The sequence below is a fragment of the Macaca mulatta genome, chromosome 2 (assembly GCF_049350105.2).
Source record: "Macaca mulatta isolate MMU2019108-1 chromosome 2, T2T-MMU8v2.0, whole genome shotgun sequence".
Lineage (NCBI taxonomy): Eukaryota > Metazoa > Chordata > Mammalia > Primates > Cercopithecidae > Macaca > Macaca mulatta.
The window spans coordinates 148889305-148910207 of NC_133407.1; the positions used below are offsets into that span (position 1 = coordinate 148889305).

At 42.7% G+C, this 20903-nt stretch overlaps 1 protein-coding gene and 1 pseudogene across 32 annotated transcripts in view; one reads left to right on the plus strand and one right to left on the minus strand.

The window, feature by feature from the left end:
* FANCD2 (FA complementation group D2) overlaps nucleotides 1-20903 on the plus strand; it is a 77130-nt gene that overhangs the window by 20370 nt on the left and 35857 nt on the right. For 30 of the 32 annotated variants that reach the window (XM_028844430.2, XM_077993420.1, XM_077993401.1 and 27 more), the window contains 6 exons: nucleotides 4871-5014; nucleotides 6177-6311; nucleotides 7940-8071; nucleotides 11065-11175; nucleotides 17789-17898; nucleotides 19649-19709. In XM_028844430.2, the coding sequence (XP_028700263.2) occupies nucleotides 4871-5014; nucleotides 6177-6311; nucleotides 7940-8071; nucleotides 11065-11175; nucleotides 17789-17898; nucleotides 19649-19709 (693 nt within the window). Of the gene's footprint in view, nucleotides 1-4870; nucleotides 5015-6176; nucleotides 6312-7939; nucleotides 8072-11064; nucleotides 11176-15527; nucleotides 15750-17788; nucleotides 17899-19648; nucleotides 19710-20903 lie in introns of those variants that run through there. The other 2 variants (XM_077993421.1, XM_077993422.1) reach the window with 1 other exon arrangement.
* On the minus strand, nucleotides 14956-15312 carry LOC114676390 (cytochrome c pseudogene; annotated as a pseudogene).

The window sequence follows — 20903 nt, forward strand, 5'->3', positions numbered from 1 at the left end:
GGAAGATAATCTGAGGGGGCGACTGGCCAGATAGCCTGCCCCTACTCACTCTGGCTATAAAATAAGCCTACAGTATCCATAAGGGGAAATACTAACAGTGTAACCAAGCATATCAAGATGCAGTCAAAGAAGCCAAGTCCCCACCGATGAGATGAAGAAAATAACCACCTGAGTCTCAGGTCCCTGTATCTGCCTAATTGCCCTTCCTTCCACCCAGCACCACTGTCAAGATAATGGCATTCCATGTTTTATTTTACTTTGCCCATGTAGACCTGACTGGAGTAAATCAGTCTGTCCACTGTCAAGGCAGTGGTACTGGATCTTATGTCTCTAATCTAGAAGTACCTTCCATCAGAAAGCCAGATGGTTGGCTGGGTGCTGTGGGTCACATCTATAATCCCAGTACTTCGGGAGGCGGATCATCTGAGGTCAGGAGTTTGAGACCAGCCTGGCCAATGTAGCGAAACCCTGTCTCTAAAAGAAAATAAAAAAATAAAAAAATTAGCCTGGCCTGGTGTCACGCACCACTGCACTCCAGCCTGGGCAACAGTGCAAGACTCCATCTCAAAAAAAAAGCCAGATGATTGAGTTCCTTAGGTTTTGATTGGTTGCCTTTAAAGATTTTTCTTTGGTTGGAATCTGTTTTGTGGGATTTTTGTTAGTTGTGTTAGCCGATTTTGGGGTGACTATCTTAAAAACTTTCATGATGCCAAATAAAGCAATGAAAAATTCAGAATTTTTTCTGGTGAAAAATATCAAAGTACTCCAACACACTGTTTTTGGTTTTGGATAAACATAAATTTACCACCGTGGCTGCCTGCATTCCTATTTTTACATATTTGTAATCATTGTATAAATATAATTTCTATTCTTATTTTTTTCTTTACATTTTTTCTCCTGTCATAAATATTTCAAGTGTCTGCTTTGTCTTCATTATTATCTTTAATGACTGTATTCTGGTCTAATAACTCTCAATTTTGGTGTCCTCAGGAGTGGGACAATCAGTTAAGAAAAGCAGTAAAATTTGTTTTGTTTTTTCTTGTTTGTCCTGCTTTCCTTTTTAACTGTTTTTTTTTTCCCCTGGAAGCATAGACTCAAGTTGCCCTGAATACACTCCCAGTGTTTTCTCTTTTTTGGTCTTGTTTTGTTTTTCAAGAGACTAAGTCTTGCTCTGTCACCCAAGCTGGAGTGCAGTGGTAGCATCATAGCTCCCTGCAGCCTCAAACTCCTGGGTTCAAGTGATCCTCCCACCTCAATCTTCGGAGTAGCTGGGACTACAGGCAAGCACCACCAGGCCTGGCTAATTGTTTTATTTATTTATTTATTATTTTTATTATTATTATTTTTTGAGATGGTGTTTCGCTCTTTTGCCCAGGCTAGAGTGATGTGGCACAATCTCAGCTCACTACAACCTCCGCCCCCTGGGTTTAAGCAGTTCTCCTGCCTCAGCCTCCCTAGTAGCTGGGATTATAGGTGCCCGCCACCACGCCCAGCTAATTTTTGCATTTTTAGTAGAGACGGGATTTCACCATGTTGGCCAGGCTGGTCTCAAACTCCTGACCTCAGGTGATCCGCCCACCTCAACCTCCCAAAGTGCTGGGATTACAGGTGTGACCCATCATGCCAGGCCGATTTTTTTATTTTTTATATAGATGAGGTCTTGCTGTGTTGCCCAGACTGGTCTGAATTTTTTTTTTTTTTTTTTTTTTTGAGACGGAGTCTCATTCTGTCACCCAGGCTGGAGTGCAGTGGCATGATCTCGGCTTACTGCAAGCTCTGCCTCCCGGGTTCATGCCATTCTCCTGCCTCAGCCTCCTGAGTAGCTGGGACTACAGGTGCCTGCCACCACGCCTGGCTAATTTTTTTTTTTTTTTTGTATTTTTAGTAGAGACAGAGTTTCACCGTGTTAGCCAGGATGGTCTTGATCTCCTGACCTCGTGATCTGCCTGCCTCAGCCTGCCAAAGTGCTGGGATTACAGGCGTGAGCCACTGCACCCGGCATGGTCTCAACTTTTTAGCTTCAAGTGATCCTCCTGCTTGGGCCTCCCAAAGTGCTGGGATTATAGGCATGAGCCACCGCTCCCAGCCCTCAGATTTTTCTTTTTTAAACTTAGGTAAACAAGCTAATTGTGGAGAAAAACCCACAAGGAAACTACAGATGTAAAAAATGCAGTTTTTCTCCACTCTCTGTCCCATTCCTCAGGGATAATCATCCTAAATTTTTTCTCTTCATATACAAGCTGTAATTGCGTGGAAGTACAAGTGTACTCTTATACCTACACATATATATGTTTATATATTGTTTTTACAAAAGCAGAATCTTAACTATGATTATGGGTGGTGGTGGTGGTGTTTAAAGAGACAGGGTCTCACTCTGTCACCAGGCTGGAGTGCAGTGGCATAATCATAACTCACTGTTGCCTCCACCTCCTGGGCTCAAGTGAGCCTCCCTCCTCAGCCTCCCAAAACAGTGGGATTATAGGCATGAACCACCATGCCCAGCCTGATTATCCTTTTGCAGGTTGCTGTTTTTTCCACTTCATATCAGGAATGTCTTTTCTCTGTCAAAAAATATATTATGGCTCAGCAGTCCCTAACCTTTTTGGCACCAGGGACTGGTTTCATGGAAGAGAGTTTTTCCACATCCATGAAATCATGAAATCATGTCAGGGCATGAACAGTTCATGAACAGTCAGGATGAAACAGTTCCACCTTAGATCATCAGGCACTACTTAGATTCTCATAAGGAATGTGCAGCCTAGATCCTGTGCATGTGCAGTTCACAATAGGGTTCACACTCCCATGAGAATCTAATGCTGCCGCTATTCTGACAGGAGAAGGATCTCAGGTGGTAATGCCCACTTGACCGCCCCTCACCTCCTGCTGTGCAGCTTGGTTCCTAGCAGACCATAGACTCTGTGGTCCAGGGATTGCGGACCCCTGGTCTAGCTTATTCTTTTTGTTTGTTTGTTAATTTTTTTTTTTTTTTTTGAGACGGAGTCTCGCTGTGTCACCCAGGCTGGAGTGCAGTGGCGCGATCTCGGCTCACTGCAAGCTCCGCCTCCCAGGTTCACGCCATTCTCCTGCCTCAGCCTCCGAGTAGCTGGGACTACAGGCGCCCGCCACCACGCCCGGCTAGTTTTTTGTATTTTTAGTAGAGACGGGGTTTCACCATGTTAGCCAGGATGGTCTCGATCTCCTGACCTCGTGATCCACCCGCCTCGGCCTCCCAAAGTGCTGGGATTACAGGCTTGAGCCACCGCGCCCGGCCTGTTTGTTAATTTTTTAAATAAATTTTTTTTTTTTTAGATAGAGCTTTGCTCTGTCACTTAGGCTAGAGTACAATGGCATAATCTTGGCTCACTGTAACCTCCACCTCCCAGGTATAAGTGATTCACTTGCCACAGCTTCCCGAGTAGCTGGGATTACAGGCACCTGCCACCATGACTGACGAATTTTTTTGTGAGTATTTTTGGTAGAGATGGGGCTTCACCATGTTGGCCAGGCTAGTCTCAAACTCCTGACCTCAGGTAATCTGCCCACCTCAGCCTCCCAAAGTGCTGGGATTACAGGCATGAGCCACCACACCCTGCATGGCTTATTCTTTTTGATGACTGTGTAATATTCCAAAAATTAAAATAACTCTATCATAATTTATTGAACCTTTCCCGTATTGATGGGCATTTATAGTCTTTCCAACTTTTACAAAGTAATTTTCTTTTTTTTTTTTTTTTTTTTGAGACAAAGTCTTGCTCTGTCACCCAGGCTCCAGTGCAGTGGCTCGATCTTGGCTCACTGCAACCTCTGGTACCCGGGTTCAAGCAATTCTCCTGCCTCAGCTTCCCAACTAGCTGGGATTACAGGTGCATGCCACCTTGCCCGGCTAAGTTTTGTATTTTTAGTGGAGACGGAGTTTCAGCATCTTGGCCAGGCTGGTCTTGAACTCCTGACCTCATGATCCACCTGTCTCGGCCTCCCAAATTGCTGGGATTACGGGCGTGAGCCACCTCGCCTGGCCTAGTAATTTTCCTAATAATAGTGAAAATACATACTGTAGTTGGCAACAAATACACACTGGAGTTGGCAAGTGATTGAATCTTTCTTTTAATAAATGTCAAAATGTTCAGAGTTACATCTGTAATAATATCACTTTCATGTATATTGCTCTGTATTCTTTGTTTTTATTTTTGTTTTTTTTTTTTTTGAGACGGAGTCTCACTCTGTCACCCAGGCTGGAGTGCAGTGGCGCCATCTTGGCTCACTGCAAGCTCCGCCTCCCAGGTTCACGCCATTCTCCTGCCTCAGCCTCCCCAGCAGCTGGGACTACAGGCGCACGCCGCCACACCCGGCTAATTTTTTGTGTTTTTAGTAGAGACGGGGTTTCACCGTATTAGCCAGGATGGTCTCGATCTCCTGACCTTGTGATCCGCCCGCCTTGGCCTCCCAAAGTGCTGGGATTATAGGCATGAGCCACCATGCCCGGCCTGCTCTGTATTCTTGTATTTTTTTGTTGTTGTTTCCTTTTTGTGGAGAACGGGGTCTTGCTATATTACCCAGGCAGGTCTCCAACTCCTGGGCTCAAGCTATCCTCCTGCCTCTGCCTCCCTGAGAGCTGGGATTACAGGCGTGAGCCACTGTGCCCGGCTGCTCTGTATTCTTGAGAGGTACTAGTGGTTAATAGTTGTGGCACTTTATTTCTCTGAAAAATATTTCTGGGTTTTGTGAAAAGTGTAGATACTCCCAGGGGAGTGTGTGGAACAAATGAGCATTATCCATTCTGTGTTTTAACAGGGAAAAGCTGCTGTTTAATTGTAGCGAATGTACTGATTTGTTAACTGTTTTTCTGTTATTGCATATTTATTGACAATAGGTGTTTGACCTGGTGATGCTTTTCATCATCTATAGCACCAATACTCAGACAAAGAAGTACATTGAAAGGGTGCTAAGAAATAAGATTCGATCAGGCTGCATTCAAGAACAGCTGCTCCAGAGTACATTCTCTGTTCATTACTTAGTAAGTGTCAGAGACTATTGATCTTTAATCTAAAATGGAAAGCTTTATAGCTCCCATGTAAAATTTTATCTTATTTCAGTCCATTGTTCAAACCCATTGAGATTTTTGAATTTTATTTTTGCATTAATTATTTTAATTGTCTATCTCAATGCAGTTTGCAACTTTGACAAACTGACCGTCCGTATCCTATTTAAGTAGCTTACAAAAACCTTGAGGGGTAAAGGACCAGCCTGTAGAAACTAGTAGAAACGTAAATATGAACCTATTTGAACTATCACTCTTTGGCCATTCAAAACTGGAATTTAGGTGATAATTCCTCTGGAAATGTAAATTATTCAAAGTGGAATTTTATAAGCTGGGAATAGTGTTTTGCCAGCTGAACATTCAGGGTATTAACAGTATAGAACTTAGAAAACTGGATGGGCCAGTCGTTTGGGGTTTGGGTTAGGAGCTAATGAGAATACCTCATTGGGTCTTAAATTTTACATTTAGATATAGATTTAGCAGTTGTATTATTTTATCTTGCAGTTCTTTCTGTGTTTATTTCTGCCAGTTGTATATGTTTTGGGCTATAATTTTCTAGACACAGAAACTATATGTAATTTTTCATTGTATTTTCCCCAATAAAGCATTATACCCAGCTGAGTATAAGATTTTTAAAACTTACGGTATCAATAAAGAAGCTATGTTTATTAACTGGTTAGTCTGGGTCTATTAATGTCTATGTATATTGCATTATTGGTAGGGTATGATCACTTCTCTTCTTGATCTTCTTTTAAAAAAGATCAGTTTAGTTAGCATTGAACCTTATAGACCAACTTCAAATTATAAGCAAGGTTATAAGCAAGGTGATTGCATGGGGAAACTGGAATTTAGAAGAGCTGGCCTCCAATCCCAAATTGAGCAGATAGGAACGTACTATTAGGCTTATAATTTAACTTCTTTGAGCTTAAAGGTCAATTCTTATCCAAACCATTGATGCTGAGAGTAATCTCGGAATGGTGAAGGATTATTTTTGTGTAAAGCAAAGATTAAGATTTCTCAAGTTAAAATGAGAGTTAGAGAGGAGAAGTCTGACATTCCAAAAGGATAAGCAACTCTTAGCTTGTGTACTAACTGCTTCTTATAGCTCTTTTTCTCTTTCTACTCTTCCCCACTCAAGGTTCTTAAGGATATGTGTTCATCCATTCTGTCGCTGGCTCAGAGTTTGCTTCACTCTCTAGACCAGAGTATAATTTCATTTGGCAGTCTCCTATACAAATATGCATTTAAGTTTTTTGACACGTATTGCCAGCAGGTATGTTGAAGCATTTATTTTGGCAAGGAGGGAACAGGGGAAGGAAAAATAATCTGATGTTTATTTTTTGTTGATTGGAACTTACTGAAGGGGAAGGAACTCTGAACTGGGACTCAGGAAAGCTCAATTCTAGTCCCAGCCTTGATGAAATGAAGAGACTTGACTGGTGGATCTAACTCTGTGTTCTGAGCTCTAAAATTCTGTCTGAAATTAAGATCCAGATCTATTTCAAAACATGAGACACTTGTTTTGTTTTGTTTTAAGACGGAGTTTTGCTCTTCATGTCCAGGCTGGAGTGCAGTGGCGTGATCTCGGCTCACTGCAACTTTCGCCTCCCAGGTTCAAGCGATTCTCCTGTCTCAGCCTCCTGAATAGCTGTGATTAAAGGCACACACCACCACAGCTGGCTAATTTTTTGTATTTTTGGTAGAGACAGGGTTTCACCATGTTGGCCAGGCTGGTCTCGAACTCCTGACCTCAGGTGATCTGCCTGCCTCGGCCTCTCAAAGTGCTGGGATTACTGGCATGAGCCATCGGGCCCAGCCAAGACACATTTTAACAGCATATATCCAGAGAGGAGGGACTGTATTTGTGGAAAATGTTTATGAAAGCAAGTAAAGAACAGTGTCTTATTTTGTGTTTTTACATATATTCTTCCTATTATTGACAATGTTAAAACACATTTGAATGGAAATTTTAAAATGAAGATTTGTAAGAAGATTTTAAACATTTAAAGTAGAGCAGTAGTTGCAGCTAACATGAGGTAGCTGCTACAGTTGAGAATATAATTCTGTTATGACTATTACACAGTGACAGTATAAAGGGAGAATGGCATCTAAGACATTTTTGAACCCTCTTAATGTCTTAGAGACCCTATCATGATCCATGTTTGCTTGGAAACATGCAAGTCTAGCCTGTACTACATAAAGAAAACCTTTAAAGCTTTTAGTTCCTTTTTTTTTTTTTTTTGAGACGGAGTCTCACTCTTGTCACCCAGGCTGGAGTGCAGTGGCCGGATCTCAGCTCACTGCAAGCTCCGCCTCCCGGGTTCACGCCATTCTCCTGCCTCAGCCTTCCAAGTAGCTGGGACTACAGGCACCCGCCACCTCGCCTGGCTAGTTTTTTGTATTTTTTAGTAGAGACGGGGTTTCACTGTGTTAGCCAGGATGGTCTTGATCTCCTGACCTCGTGATCCACCCGTCTCGGCCTCCCAAAGTGCTGGGATTACAGGCTTGAGCCACTGCGCCCGGCCGCTTTTAGTTCCTTGAGTGCCATCATTTTGAGAAATTTCAACTGATCTTGTACAACCTCAACTTGCAAAGGGTAAAATTTAACCCATGTGGGAACAAGAAAGAGGAAAACTATGCCAAGGAGCAAAATCAGGAGGGCTTAGGTAGTGCTCACCGATAAAATACGGGAAATAGGTCAAGACGGGATGCTAAAGTTACACTGGCATATTCCTAAATCTCCTGAAGCCAACATTAATGAAAACTAGATAATAGATGATGGGATTGGGTTGATTGTGATTTTAATGAAGTAGAGATTGGAGAGGCCTTGGGGGTGAATCCCTTTAGAATGGCCATTCCATATTTTGTTTTACATTGTCCTGTTGACTCTCCTCTGTATAGGAGGTGGTTGGTGCCTTAGTGACCCATATCTGCAGTGGGAATGAAGCTGAAGTTGATACTGCGTTAGATGTCCTCCTAGAGTTGGTAGTGTTAAACCCGTCTGCTATGATGATGAATGCTGTCTTTGTAAAGGTATCTTATTGGCTTCTTTTACTTTAGATATTGAATACTGTAATTGGTGGGAGGAGGTGGGAAGGAGGTGAGATGATGGGCAAGTAATATAAATAAAAAGTGACTATTTTATCTATGTGTTGATTCATTCAGCAAACACTTCTTTATGCCTAACCTACAGGCTAAGCTTTATTCTGGGTGCTGTGGGTGTAAAGTAAGTCCTTGCCTTTGATGTTAAAGGCTAAGACACCTAAGCAAGTCACTATAAATACAACATGGTGAATTCTCTGGTAAAGTTCTATAGCTAAAACAGAGCAAGAATAATTAAATTTAGCCTGGGAAGCTGGAGAATTCTTCAAAGAGACAATTTGAGTGATTGCTGAAGGATGGGAATGACTGACAAGAGAAAGTATGGGAAGTGTGTTCTAGGCAGAGAAGAGTTTGAGCAGAAACAAACTGGTGCCCAAGTCAGTGGTATGACTGAGGAATGAGAAGCAAACAAGCATGACTGGAGAATAGGATATATATGGAGAAGAGTGATGGGAGGCGAGGCTGGCAAGACATAGGACAGGCCCATTTGCAAAGAGTCTCAAATAACATGCTAAAGAGTTTCAACTTTATTTTCTAGACAATAGGGAGCTATTACCAGTTTTTACACAGAGTTGACTTAATCTGCTCAGCATTCAGAGATAACTCAGTAGGCTATATGGTGGGTGGATTAGAGACTGCTGAAAGGGTCTAAGGGAGTGAGAGTAAGGGCCAGATTTTACTCACGGGAATGTAGAAGAAATGATGGCTTAAAAGACAGTTTGGTGTTAGAATTAACATGACTTGGTGACTGTTAAGAATATGTTGCAGGTGTGGTGGCTCATGCCTGTAATCCCAGCACTTTGGGAGGCCAAGATGGGCGGTTCACGAGGTCAGGAGATTGAGACCATCCTGGCTAACACGGTGAAACCCCGTCTCTACTAAAAACACAAAAATTAGCTGGGCGTGGTGATGGGCACCTGTAGTCCCAGCTACTCTGGAGGCTGAGGCAGGAGAATGACTTGAACCTGGGAGACGGAGCTTGCAGTGAGCCGAGATCGTGCCACTGCACTCCAGCCTGGGCGACAGAGCAAGACTCCGTCTCAAAAAAAAAGAAGAAGAGAGAGAATATGTGGCAATGAGAAACAGGAAAACTAGGTCCTAGTTTTTCGTGTTAGGAAACCAGGTGGATGGTTGTGCTATTTCCGGAGACCAGGAGGGGAGTGTGTCTTCTGTAGGAAGTATGATGAGTTCACTATGGGATAGCCACATGTAGATGGTTAGTGGATAGTTGGAAATTCTGGTTTGGAACCCTGTGGGGCACCCTTTGGTGGAAGATTTAGTTTGGGTATTCAGAACCATATAAATGTGAGCTCAACTGAGGTAATTTTGAGGCAGAAGACCATAGAAGCTTAGAAGAGGACAGCTGGGCACGGTGGCTCACGCCTGTAATCCCAGCACTTTGGGAGGCTGAGGCGGACGGATCACCTGAGGTTGGGAGTTCGAGACCAGCCTGACCAACACGGAGAAACCCCCTCCTCTACTAAAAATACAAAAATTAGTCGGGCGTGGTGGTGCATGCCTGTAATTCCAGCTACTCGGGGGGCTGAGGCAGGAGAATCATTTGAACCCAGGAGGTGGAGGCTGCAGTGAGCTGAGATCATGCCATCACACTCCAGCTTAGGCGAGAAGAGCGAAACTCTGTCAAAACAAACAAACAAAAAAAGAGCGAGGGATTTATCTCAGTGCTGGATACTGTAGAGGTTGAAGATGGAGCAGAGGCTATTGTCTTTGGCAATTATGATACCTCTGGCAACCTCTGAGAGAACAGTGTTAATTGAATTATAAGGTTGGAAGCCAGAGAGCAGTAACTTGAAGACTTGGGGAATAGAGTCAATGTTGAGAAGCATCAAGGAGGACAGAATAAGAAAAGTAGCTTGAGAAAGAAGCTAATTGCAAGGGAGATTTTTTTTTTTTTTTGAGACGGAGTCTTGCTCTGTCCCCTAGGCTGGAGTGCAGTGGCGCGATCTTGGCTCACTGCAAGCTCCGCCTCCCGGGTTCACACCGTTCTCCTGCCTCAGCCTCCCGAGTAGCTGGGACTACAGGTGCCCGCCACCACGCCTGGCTAATTTTTGGTATTTTTTGTAGAGACAGGGTTTGACCGCGTTAGCCAGGATGGTCTCGATCTCCTGACTTCGTGATCTGCCTGTCTCGGCCTCCCAAAGTGCTGGGATTACAAGCGTGAGCCACTGCACCTGGCCGCAAGGGAGATTTTTTTAGATGAGGAGGCTTGAGATTGCTTGTAGGCTGAGAGAAAGCATTCAATAGAGAGGAAGAAATGGAGATTTTTCAGAAATTAATTAAAAGTTTTCAAAGCTGTTTTATTACTTTATCCTCAGACAAACCATGAAAGGTAGTATAGCTATTATTATCGCCATGTTACAGATGAGAAAAGCTGAGACATTTCCCACGGTCGCAAAGTAAGTAGTTTCCTTGTGACTCCTTCCAGATCTGTAGAGAAAGGAGAAATAATTCATGAAGTAGAAGCTGGGAAGGGATGATATGGCAAGGAATAGGGTAAAGACATAACTTTTGGTAGAATATTGTTTTCACTGAAAAAAGGGGAAAGGTGGAGGTAAAGAATACCGAGAACTGGGAGGTGCATTAGAATGACTAAGCAGTAGACGACTAAAGCCCAGGATGGTGGTTTAGAGTGAAGAGGATAACTTTATCTTTCCTGATAGTTAGTTCCTAGTCTCTGATAATAAGAGACTTAGAAAGCTGGAAGAGTTTTCTCAGTTTATTTCCAGTCTATCAAACCTTTGGGCTCTGAGCATAGCTTTTAGAACTTGAGCTTTTAAGGGAGCTAAAAAGTTTTAGATACCTGGCTGTCTATGTGTGCCTCTTTTACAGGGATTTTAATGTTTTGATTTTTAAGAGAAAAATGTTAGCTGCTAGCCTCATTGTTGGCATCATTTTTTCCACAGGGCATTTTAGATTATCTGGATAACATATCCCCTCAGCAAATACGAAAACTCTTCTATGTTCTCAGCACACTGGCATTTAGTAAACAGAATGAAGCCAGCAGCCACATCCAGGTAAGAGGCAATGTTGGGAAAGATTTTTTTTTTTTGAAACGGAGTCTAGCTCTGTCTCCTAGACTGGAGTGCAGTTGGCATGATCTCGGCTCAGTGCAACCTCTGCCTCCTGGGTTCAAGCAATTATCCTGCCTCAGCCTCCCAAGTAGCTAGGACTACAGGCACATGCCACCATACTCGGCTAATTTTTGTATTTTTCCTATTTTGTATTAATTTTAAACCTCTTTACTTGAAATTTGCTAGGAAAAAAAACCAAACAAGCAAATGATAGATTTGCTAGTGTATAGTAGTGGAAATAGCCATAGTACCAGCATTTTTAAATTCTTACCACAAACATTAAGTGCCTATCCTGTGCCAGGCACTGATATATTAGATCCTCTGCCCTCGAAAAGCTTTGTTTATTAGGGAAGAGATGGGTCTGTGATCAGATAACCATGAAACTGTTCAGGTTCTGAGTGCAGTGGGGACACAGAATTGCCTTGTTTCCTAAGAAACATCTCCATCTAATGTGAACTTCACGTGGGCTTGCTTTCGTTTGTGGACACCATTCACTGAAAAAGGCAGGCTGTAATCCCAGCACTTTGAGAGGCCAAGGCAGGCGAATCACATGTCTGAGACCAGCCTGGGCACCATGGTGAAACCCTATCTCTACAAAAACATACAAAAATTAGCCAGGTGTGGTGGCATACACCTGTAATCCTAGCTACTCAGGAGGCTGAGGTGGGAGGATCCATTGAGCCCAGGGAGTTGAGGCTACAGTGAGCCATGATTGTGCCACTGCACTCCAGCCTGGGCGAGAGAATGAGACTCTATCTCTAAATAAATAAATAAAACAAAAGGAAGAGATTAGATTGGAATCATAACTTGTAACTCGTTTGTATCTTTAGTGCTACCTTATGGCAATAATTCATACTGGACTGTGGCTTTGAACAACCAGCATATTTTTTATCTTTTTTTCCCCCTTTCTTGGATCCCCAGTCAGCACATTTTTTTAATTAAAAAAAATTTTTTTTGGACTAGGTAATATACATGTGTCATACAAAATTCAAAACATATAGAAGGGTATCCAGTGAAAAATAACTCTCACTTCTTCTCTCCTCTAGGCACCTGGTCTGTCTTCCACTTTATAACCTTCTGAGACGTTCTCAGAATTTACAAATTTGTATTTACCTGTAGTTTCCTTTCCCTTCTTGTTCTACATCTTACCTTTTGCATTTAGCAGTTTATTTTGGAGATTCCTTCAAATCAGCAATATAAAGCTACTTCATCATTGTATTTTATTTTTGAATTTTGATAAAATATACATAACGTAAAATAGAATATTTAAGCTGTTTTTAAGGGTACAATTTAGTAGCATTAAGTATATTCACAGTGTTATACAACCATTACCACTATCCATTTCTAGAACTTTCTGATCGTCCCAAGCAAACTTTGTACCCATTAGGCAATAATTCACCATCTTCCTCTCCCCACCCTTAATAATCACTAATCACATTCTGTCTATGGATTCGTTCATTCTAGATGCCTCATATAAATGGAATCATACGATATGTATCCTTTTGTGTCTCACTTATTTAGCATAATATTTTCAAGGTTCATGTATGTTGTAGCATGCATCAGAACTATATTCCCATTACAGCTGTAATAATTCCATTCTTTGTTTTCGTTATTGTTTTGTTTTGTTTTGTAGAGACGGAGTCTCACTCTGTCACCCAGGCTTGAGTGCAATGGCACAATCTCGGCTTACCATAACCTCTGCCTCCTGGGTTCAAGCAATTCTCTTGCCTTAGCCTCCCAAGTAGCTGGGGTTATAGGCGTGCACCACCATGCCTGGCTAAGTTTTATATTTTTAGTAGAGATGGGATTTTGCCATATTGGCCAGGCTGCTCTCGAACTCCTCACCTCAGGAGATCCACCTGCCTCGGCCTCCCAAAGTGCTAGGACTGCAGGCGTGAGCCACTGCGCCCAGCCCCCATTCTTTGTTTATAACACATTTTGTTTATCCATTCATCCATTGATGGACTATTGGGTTGTTTCCACCTTTTGGCCATTTGAATAATGTTGCTGTGACCATTGGTTTACAAATATTTGTTTGAGTCCCTATCTTCAGTTCTTTAGGGTATATTTCTAAGAGTGGAATTGCTTGATCATATGATGACCATATGTTTACCATTTTGAGGAACCACCAAACTGCTTTCCATAGCAGCTGCACAATTTTACATTCCCACCAACAACGTATGTAGGTTCCAATTTCTCCATATCCTGGCCAACATTTATTTTCCTTTCTTAAAAATTTCTTTTGATTTTTATTAATTAATTAATTTAAAAAATTATTATTTTTTTTAGATAGGGTCTTGCTCTGTCACCCAAGCTGCAGTGCAGTGGCGTGATCATACTTCACTGCAACCTGAAAATCCTGTGCTTTAGCAGTCTTCCCAACTCAGCCTCCTGAGTACCTGGGACTACAGGTACCTGCCACCACGCCAGGCCCTATTTTTTAATTATAATCATCCTGATGAGTACGAAGTGGTATCTCATTGTGGTTTGATTTGCATTTCCTAATTACTAATGATGTTAAGCATCTTTTCACGTACTTCTTGGCCATTTCTATATTTTTGTAGAAATGTCTATTCAAGTCCTTTACCCATTTTTGTTTGTTTTGTTTTAGAGATAGGGTCTCACTCTCACACACTTTGGAGTGCAGTGGTGTGATCTTGGCTCACTGCAACCTTCACCTCCTAGGCTCAAGTGATCCTCCCATGTCAGCCTCCCATGTCAGTGTGGGACCACAGGTGCGCACACTACCATGCCCAGCTAATTTTTTGTAATTTTGGTAGACATGAGGTTTCGTCATGTTACCCAGACTGGTCTGGAACTCTTGAGCTCAGGAGATCCACCCACCTCTGCCTCCCAAAGTGCTGGCATCACAGGCACGAGCCACCGTGCTCAGCCCTTTGCCCATTTTTATATTAGGTTTTTGTCGCCATTGAGGTATAGGAGTTATTTATATATTCTGGATATTGATCCCTTATCAGATATATGATTTGCAAATATTTTCTCCCATTCTATGGGTTTTTACTCCCTTGATAGTGTCCTTTGATGCCCAAAAGTTTTTAGTTTCAATAAAGTCAAATTTATCTATTTTTTTTCTTTTTCTTTTTCTTTTTTTTTTTTTTTGAGATGGAGTCTCACTGTATCGCTAGGCTGGAGTGCAGTGGCGCGATCTTGGCTCACTCCAACCTCCGCCTCCCAGGTTCAAGCAATTCTCCTGCCTCCGCCTCCCCTGTAGCTGGGACTACGGGCACATTAACAACCCAGTTAATTAACTACCCAGTTAATTTTTGTATTTTTAGTAGAGATGGGGTTTCACCATGTTGGCCAGGATGATCTCAGTCTCTTGACCTCATGATCTGCCTGTCTCAGCCTCTCAAAGTGCTGTGATTACAGGCGTGAGCTACTGCGCCCGACCTCCGTTAAGTTTGAAGATGGCACTTGCCATCTTTGTGAAAAGTTGAACATTACTAACGAAGTCTAATCATATTTTTAGAAGGGGTAAACAGTGATACCATTTACTGAATTGGAATTACTATTAAAATTCAAAAAACTGAAAATATTCATTTAACCACAAGCCAATTTTAGTTTTAAATGAGGACCACCCAACAAAATATTCTGTCAGTCATTCATGATCTGAATTCTGGTATATGAGATCTATTAAAGTATGGTACACATAAAAAAGTCATGAGACATTTGTTTTGTAATAAATAAGGCAGTGGCCAATTATTACTCATTAGTAGCTTTTTTGAGATAAGTTATCAAGTCTGCCCCTTCTGCCTTCTTAATTCCGGCAAAGATCATTTTCCTTTTTGGGATTCTCCAAATACTCCATCAGTTTATCCTCTCCCCAGGTGATGCCTTTGTTCTTCTTGGCGTCTGTGTAAGAGAATCCAATGGCCTGACCTGTCTTCCGCGCGAAGAGACCATGGAGATTAGGCCCAGTCTTGTGCTTGCCTCCCTTTTCTACCGTGTGGCACTGGGCACACTTCTTAACAAAAATCTTCTTACTTTTCTCAACATCACCCATGTTTAATCTCTTTTTCGTCACTGACGCCCCAAAGGTTGCCACTCCAAAGCTATGCGACCCACACTCTATCAATTTTTTTTCCTGTGTTGCTTGTCCTTTTGGTTGTCATGCTTAAGATACCATTGCAGAATCCAAGGTCATGAAGGTTTTCTTTTATTTTCTTCTAAGAGAAAGTTTTAGCTCTTAAATTCAGGTCTTTGATCCACTTTGTGTTGATTTTTGTATATAGCATATTTTAATATTTTAAGGATTTAACTTCATTCTTTTGCAGATGGATATCCAGTTTTTCCAGTGCCATTTGTTGAAAAGATGGTCCTTTCACCATTGAAATGATTTTGGAACCCTTGTCAAAAATCAGTTTGTCACATATATGAAGGCTTATCTTTGAACTCTGTGTTCTGTTTCATTGGTCTATATGTCTGTCCTGCCATCACCACACTGTTTTGACTACTGTAGCTTTGTATTAATATTGAAATCAGGAAGTGTGAGCCCTCCAACTTTGTTCTTTTTCAAGGTTTTGGCAGTTTGGGGTCCCGTGAAATTCCATGTGAATTTTGGTGTGGATCTTTCTATTTCCGCAAAACGTGTTGTGGGACTTTGATAAGGATTGTGCTGAATCACTTTGAATGGTATTGTCATCTTAACAATATTGAGTGTCTTCCAGTCCACAAAGACAATAGCTCTTTCCATTTGCTTATGTCTTTAAAGTTTTTCAGCAATGTTTATTTATTTTATTTTATTTTGAGACAGTGTCTGGCTCTGTCACCCAGGCTAGAGTATAGTGGCGTGATCCTGACTCACTGTATTCTTGACTTCCCAGGCTCAGGTGATCCTCCCACCCCAGCATTCCGAGTAGCCAGGACCTCAGGCATGCACTACCACAGCTGGCTAGTTTTTGTATTTTCTGTAGAAACGAGGTTTTGCCATGTTACCAGGCTGGTCTTGAACTCCTGGGTTCAAGCAATTCAGCCGCCTCAGCCTCCCAAAGTGTTAGGATGACAGGTATGAGCCACTTCACCCAGCCTTGCCTCCATGTTTAAATCTTTACCTGAGTATTTTATTCTAGTTCATTATTTTAGCTGAGCAGTCATCAACGTTATAATTTTCATATCCTTATAGAAATAATAATAAAAGGTATTATTGGCCGGGCGCAGTGGCTCACACCTGTAATCCCAGCACTTTGGGAGGCCAAGGCGGGTAGATCACGAGGTCAGGAGATCAAGACCATCCTGGCTAACACAGTGAAACCCTGTCTCTACTAAAATTACAAAAAATTAGCCAGGCGTGGTGGCAGGCACCTGTAGTCCTAGCTACTCGGGAGGCTGAGACAGGAGAATGGCGTGAACCCAGGAGGCGGAACTTGCAGTGAGCCAAGATCGCGCCACTGCGCTCCAGCCTGGGTGACAGAGCAAGACTCCATCTCAGAAAAAAAATAAAAAATAAAATAAAATAAAATATATTATTATTGAATGTCTGTCATGTGCCAGGCACTGTTCTATAAGGTTTTTTGGTTTTTTTTGTTTTTTGTTTCTAATTTAAGTTCTAGGGTACATGTGCGCAACGTGCAGGTTTGTTACATATGTATACATGTGCCATGTTGGTGTGCTGTACCCATTAACTCATCATTTACATTAGGTATATCTCCTAACGCTATCCCTCCCTGCTCCCCCGACCCCATGACAGGCCCCGGTGTGTGATGTTCCCCTTCCTGTGTCCAAGTGTTCTCATGTTCTAGAAGTTTTTTATGATTTATCTCTAATCCTTAAAACAACCTTCCCCATTTCAGGCCGGGCACGGTGGCTCACACCTGTAATCCTAGCACTTTGGGAGGCCAAGGTGGGCGGGTCACAATGTCAGGAGATCGAGACCATCCTGGCTAACACGGTGAAACCCCGTCTCTACTAAAAATACAAAAAATTAGCCAGGTGTGGTGGTGGGCGCTTGTAGTCCCAGCTACTCAGAAGACTGAGGCAGGAGAATGGCGTGAACCCGGGAGGCGGAGCTTGCAGTGAGCCAAGATGGTGCCACTGCACTCTAGCCTGGGCAACAGAGTGAGACTCCTTCTCAAAAAAAAAAAAAAAAAAAGACTTCCCCATTTCACTGATGTAAAAATTAAAACTTGGAGAGATGAATTGACTTGCTAAAGACACACAGGGCTAGTTATGGTGGTTCACACCTGTAATCCCAGCACTTTGGAAGGCCAAGGCGGGTGGATCACCTGAGGTCAGGAGTTCAACACCAGCCTAGCCAACATGGTGAAACCCCATCTCTACTGAAAATACAAAATTAGCCGGTCGTGGTGGCAGGCACCTGTAATCCCAGTTACCCAGGAGGCTGAGGCAGGAGAATCGTTTGAACTTGGGAGGCAGAGGTTGCAGTGAGCCGAGATTGTGCACTCTAGCCTGGGCAACAAGAACAAAACTCCCTCTCAAAAAAAATAAAAATAAAAAACAGTTAGTAAACGATAAAAGCCATACCTTCTTTTGCTGTGCCATTCCAGCATTTTCATCTTTCTTCATCATCTCATTGCAGGATGACATGCACTTGGTGATAAGAAAGCAGCTCTCTAGCACCGTATTCAAGTACAAACTCATTGGGATTATTGGTGCTGTCACCATGGCTGGCATCATGGCAGCAGACAGGTACACATGGAAATTCTGACTTCTGTGGTCTGAGATCAGTTAATCTTGCTAACAAACGAAGTGTTACATCTCATAGACATCATTTTAACAGTAGACGTTGCAACTATGAGAGAAATGAGCAAATGTGTTTTGCTACTTTTCCATGTTCTAATCATGACTGTATATACCACCATGTATATTTTTTGCTGGATTGTGATCCTAGCTATTACAGTCTGTTGTTAAAAATTAAGGATTGCCTAGAGGTAAAATTCTAGAAATCTTTGCACAAAAAGGGAGCCCTGATTCTTTTAGAATGCGTTTTTCTTTATCTGCTCCTGATGTAGGCACTAGACAATGCAGGTGTCTACATTGCTGTGTCATTCCTGTTGGGAACTTTATACATTTGGTACAAATAAGATCTTGTGGATTTCCTCTCACCTTGTTCCTTGAGTCCCCATTTGTAGAATCTAAAGACATATTGGTTTGGGGGCTTGATAAGATGTTGCTATTACAAACCAACATTGGATTTCAGTTCATGCTCCTTGGAAATTATTTTCTGAGACATCAGGAGACATCTTTAGAATCCACATTGTGGAATCCTAATTAGGGAAAAGGAGTCAGAGTGGTGGGAGCAAAGAAAGCAAAGACAAAGTATGTAAGTCTGCCTTTTTTCATGGTGCAGGACATGCAGCCCTCTGCACCCAACTTATCACCAGACACCTGCAAGTTGGCTCACTGCAATTTTGGCATTATCAGTACTGCACAAAGCCCTCTTCAGCATACAGCATACATCATAAGTACTACTCTGTAAATCCCCAGCAAGCCTTTGTTTCCTTGCAGTCAGCTCCTCTATTGCTGGCTGCCCATTGCTTTCTTGCAATGTATTTTTATACTTTCTCTAAGAAATCTTGTCTTTCTTTACCTACAACTGTCTTAGTAAATTCTCCCCCTAACCCTACCCCAGCCGCCACCGGCTCAGATAGTCATTGCTCCCCTGTGGCACACATTAATAATGGGAAGAGGTTGCAGAGTGTATTGGTTAAGAGTTCCTTCACTGAAGCCATACTGCTTGCCCAGGGTCAAATTAGCTGAATTACCTTGGGTAAGTTACTTTATTTCTCTGCCTTTATAGACTCACATCTGCAATAAGGATAATAATAGGATTTACCTCATAGAGTCGTTGAAATGTCTAGCACATAACATACACTAATTAAGTGCTTCCTCTAATTATTGCTAATTTGCCCTTAAAAAATATGTACAGAAAAGAGAAAAGAAAAAAATATATAAAATAACCATCCTTTGCTCTAATCTGTATTTTGTATGGACAAAATAAATACTCTTCTCTGCCTTTATGCACTTTTATCTTTACCCTACCCTAGGGAAGTCAGAAATCTTTTTTTTTTTTTTTTGAGACGGAGTCTCGCTCAGTCACCCAGGCTGGAGTGCAGTGGCCGAATCTCTCAGCTCACTGCAAGCTCCGCCTCCCGGGTTCACGCCATTCTCCTGCCTCAGCCTCCCGAGTAGCTGGGACTACAGGCGCCCGCCACCGTGCCCAGCTAGTTTTTTGTATTTTTTAGTAGAGACGGGGTTTCACCATGTTAGCCAGGATGGTCTCGATCTCCTGACCTCGTGATCCGCCCGTCTCGGCCTCCCAAAGTGCTGGGATTACAGGCTTGAGCCACTGCGCCCGGCCGGGAAGTCAGAATTCTTAAACTTATTGGCAGTTGCTACAAAATATTACAAAAATGAAATTAAAATGTTTTATTTTTAGAACTGAATCATGTAGTTTGACCCAAGAGAGAGCCAACCTGAGCAATGAGCAGTGCACACAGGTGAGTTTTTTCTTTCTTTCTTTTTTTTTTTTTTTTTTTTTTTTAGAGAGCCTCGCTCTGTCACCCGAGCTGGAGTGCAGTGGCAAGATCTCAGCTCACTGCAACCTCCGCCTCCCAGGTTCTCAGCTCACTGCAACCTCCGCCTCCCAGGTTCAAGCGATTCTCCTGCCTCAGCCTCCAGAGTAGCTGGGATTACAGGCACACACCACCATACCCGGCTAATTTTTTATATTTTTGGTAGAGATGAGGTTTCACCATGTTGGCCCTGCTGGTCCTGAACTCCTGACCTCAAGTGATCCACCTGCCTTGGCCTCCCAAAGTGCTGGGATTATAGGTGTTGAGTCACCACGGCTAAATTTGTATTTTTAGTAGAGACGGGGTTTCACCATGTCAGGGTTTCGCTATGTTGGCCATGCTGGTCTCAAACTCCTGATCTCAGATGATCCGCCCCCATCAGCCTCCCAAAGCACTGGGATTACAGACGTGAGCCACCACTCCCAGGCTGGTTGCATTTATTTCTTTTTTTTTTTTTTTTTTTTTTTGAGACGGAGTCTCGCTCTGTCGCCCAGCCCAGGCTGGAGTGCAGTGGCGCGATCTTGGCTCACTGCAAGCTCCGCCTCCCGGGTTCACGCCATTCTCCTGCCTCAGCCTCCCGAGTAGCTGGGACTACAGGCGCCCACAACCGCACCCGGCTAATTTTTTTATATTTTTAGTAGAGACGGGGTTTCACCGTGGTCTTGATCTCCTGACCTTGTGATCCGCCCGCCTCGGCCTCCCAAAGTGCTGGGATTACAGGCGTGAGCCACCGCGCCCGGCCGGTTGCATTTATTTCTATATCCATTTAATCTCTCTGATTATAAAGTCTTAGCAAGAAAGATATACCATGTTTATGGAATAACAGTTTGGTTGAAGCATAGGGACAAATAAGTATATAATTGGAAAGTGGGACATAAAGCTAGTTCAGGCAGGGCACGGTGGCTTGCGACTGTAATCCCAGCACTTTGGGAGGCCAAGGCAGGAGGATCACTTGAGGTCAGGAGTTTGAGGCCAGCCTGACCAACATGGTGAAATCCTGTCTTTAATAAAAGTACAAAAGAATTAGCTGGACATGGTGACAGGTGCCTGTAGTCCCAGCTACTCAGGAGACTGGGGCAAGAGAATTGCTCGAATCCGGGAAGTGGAGGTTACAGTGAG